At 37.8% G+C, this 3,385-nt stretch overlaps 1 protein-coding gene across 1 annotated transcript in view; it reads left to right on the top strand.

The window, feature by feature from the left end:
• Positions 1-3,385, top strand: part of trpc7b (transient receptor potential cation channel, subfamily C, member 7b) — a gene marked incomplete in the record, with an annotated part of 70,704 nt that overhangs the window by 20,845 nt on the left and 46,474 nt on the right. Inside the window, 1 exon segment of the mRNA XM_014007269.1 lies at positions 2,732-2,896. Coding sequence (XP_013862723.1) covers positions 2,732-2,896 — 165 coding nt within the window.

Consider the following 3,385-nt stretch of genomic DNA (forward strand, 5'->3'; position numbering starts at 1 on the left):
ATAATGAGCTGATTGAGCAAAACAGCTCTTTAAAATGTAAAAACTGAGTAAGTAGGCAAGTTCCTTGAATGGAAAGCACAAAGATTAATAACATAAAGTTGGATGTTGTCTTAGGCTTCAACGGGTCCAAAGTAAACAACTTGCAGGTCCCTGAGGAGGAGCTAATCAGTGATCAGCTAATCAGCTAATCAACCCCACTAAGCAGAAGGACTTTGTAAATGTCAAAAACAAATCCCCTTTCCCCCCGTTTTCCCTAACAAAACATGTTCCTGCTTGACCCCCAGAGTGCTTCCTGTTTTCCCTGAATTGAATATTTGTGTGTCAGAGTTTTATTTATTTATAATTTTTTTTATGTTTTGCATGTATTAGTGTGCTGGGAAAGCAGCTTTTGTTCTGTATAAGTGAGCGTGTCCAGTACCAGGTAATTACAGGAGAGACGATATAGAGGGAGGGATGAGTTGCCATGGACACCTGGTGGAGCATGACAGTGTTGCGTGTTACTGGATGTAGACAGGGTTAAAGCCATGGGTCAAAGGCATAACAGACTGTTAACAGGAACTGTATGAGGGGGAAAGTGCATCTTTGCTTTTGAAAATTAAAATTTTGTTCAAAGACATGGCTGACATGTCTACATACGTGTGTGTTGTTTTTGTTGTTGAATGGGAGCAAAGAAAGCAAATCTTCAGTTCAAGTTAGGTCTTCCAGATCTGACAACTGAGATTAAATTGTGAAGAACTGAAGACTGAGGTGAAAGCAATGTGACAAACTAGAGGGATCCAATTGACCCGATGAAAGTGAAAACACACAAACAACTGAGAGTTCATGACCACCAGCTGAGCATCGATTCCTTTCTTTACTACACCTTTTCTCTACTTATGAGAAGAACATCCATCTTTTCTCTCCCTTTACGTATATAAGATCTCTGATGGCAATTATTTACTGATTCTAAGAAGTTAGTAAATAATCTTTATATATAAAAAATGTCCAAAATGTGTTTTCTTATATTAATCCTAATTGCACTCATACTTTGATTTCAAATGTATTATGGAGTTTTTAATAAAATTTTAATGGTTACTTAATAGGTGTATTTTAAACTGTGACTCGGCTTGCTAAGTACCTTTAAATAATAGAGTGCACTTTCTGTCTCACTGTAATTATCATCATGCAGTTTTGCACCATCAGTCAAAGGTTAGGGTTCAAATCTGCTGAGTCTAATCAAGTCCTGACAGGCAAATTATTTTACTGCATCCCTTTCTCTGTTTCCCCTCAACTCTTGCTGCTTTTATTGTAGAAAGACGGTGCCTAATCACATTTTGTTCATCAGCACTTTTTTTAGCAGGGTTTACTGTATATTACTGGTTAACTTGACCTGTCTACAAACCTGGAGAATTTCAGTTTCACAATACAGGAATTGGTTTCCTCAGATTTGTTTTTGAATGTATGGATATTATGCAAAATAGATTATTTAATTTATTTTATTTTTTAGCTTTGTATCATGTTATAATGCCATTCTCTCATCAAAACATACATTGAGTGTTGCTTTGACTCATTCCTGCATGTTTGAGAAAACTCTTGAATGTTGTAGCCATGTGGAGCTGCTTATATGCCTGCTGGTACAATGTTCCACCTATTTACACAAAGMTCCTCCCTGGAGCTCAGTCTGCAGCACTACTCCCCCGAAGCATTGTTGTGAAGTGCTGAAGTGGGAGTGTCTGAAGCGGTAGGAGGTTCTTAAAGAGACAATTTCAAGGCATTTAGATAGACAATGATGCCAAGTCAAATGTATTTTTGATGTACAGCTTTTTCATAACAACTGAAGGTAACACAGTTGATTGTGGTATACAGTAGATTAGAACTATGTGCCTGGAAAATACTGTACATACAGATACTGTTCATGCTCTCACTCAGAGGCGTCTAGGATTAGCCTGTTAAAAAACTATGGAAGGGAACCAAAGAGGGACAGAACCCACTGACTAAATTTATAAGATGATGATTTTCACTCATCTACCACTCTCTGTTTTCTATGCAAATGCAACCAGAGGAAACATTCCTCGAAGGTATCTTGTTCTTTGAGGAACTATCCAGTTTCCACACCATTTGATCTGAAAGAAGTCATGATCAGCAGAATCCTCTTCAAAATGTTCACTTTGGTTGTTAGAAGGTCAAACTTTCCGGCTGGTTCAACATCAGACACTCTCATCCAGGAGTAATTGATCATACATGGTTGGAGTCATTGAGGCAGATGCACATTTCTATTCTACTGAACAGAAACTAWATTAAAAGTGCCCTTTATATTTTTCTTAGATTAATTAATCTGTGAAAAGATGCTGCACCTACATCATATAGCATGCTGTGAGCATAATAACTTATATTAAACTTCACAAAAGCTTTCTGGTTTTCCTTTAATTAAGATGATGAAAACTTAACATTCTGATGACACGACATTATTGATGTTTGTATAAAATGTCAAACTTAATGCAAGCACAATTTAAATACTACTGAGAAAACCTTTGTTACATGCAAAAAAGCAAAAAAGCTTCTGACCACATCAGTTTTATGAAACAATCAGAGCAAAAGGTTATATTAACAAGAACAACTAAAATTTATTGCTTGTTTTTTGTTGCTAACATTTTACCACCTGCTCCTGTATCACCCACTTTGACTTGTGCCCACTCCTTATTTCCTGTCAAATCTCAAGCTTCTCGTTATTATTATTTTTTTCTCTTCTCAGTTTGTTGCTCATCCCAACTGCCAGCAGCAGCTGCTGACTATCTGGTATGAGAACCTGCCCGGCCTGAGGCAGCAGTCCATTGGAGTGAAATGCTGGACAGTGCTGGGGGTAACAATAGGTCTTCCCTTCCTGGCTGTCGCCTACTGGATAGTGCCATGTAGCAAGGTATGTGTGTCCATGATTGTACACAGACAGGCACGGGGTGAAAAAAATGTGTTAGGGGTGACTCTCAGCTACTAACACACAACATTATAGCTCAGTATGTGCCATATTTATTTAGTTAGTAGCTGTGTTTCCATTGACCATGAAAATGCACAAATTAGAATTTCGAAAATAAATTTGCTCAATGGAAACACGTCACTTTCGAAAGAAATTACGTTTTTTGACTAAATGTTTTTGCGCTAGGATGAGGTGGTATTTCGGCCGTATCGAAATTGGTGTTTTTCGCAAAAACTGCAATGGAAACACTTTTTTCGCATCACTGGAGTCACGTGATCAACAACCGGCTGTTTCTACTGGCGAAAAAGACGATGACGAAGAAGATAACAGGAAGTAGAAATAGTAGTAAAATCATAGAAGTAGTATAAAATAGTAAACTCACCGACTACAATTTCCCAAAAACACAGCATACGTAGCCGCTCCCAAGTAGGGACT

This window comes from Austrofundulus limnaeus, unplaced genomic scaffold (assembly GCF_001266775.1).
Source record: "Austrofundulus limnaeus strain Quisiro unplaced genomic scaffold, Austrofundulus_limnaeus-1.0 Scaffold1, whole genome shotgun sequence".
NCBI lineage: Eukaryota > Metazoa > Chordata > Actinopteri > Cyprinodontiformes > Rivulidae > Austrofundulus > Austrofundulus limnaeus.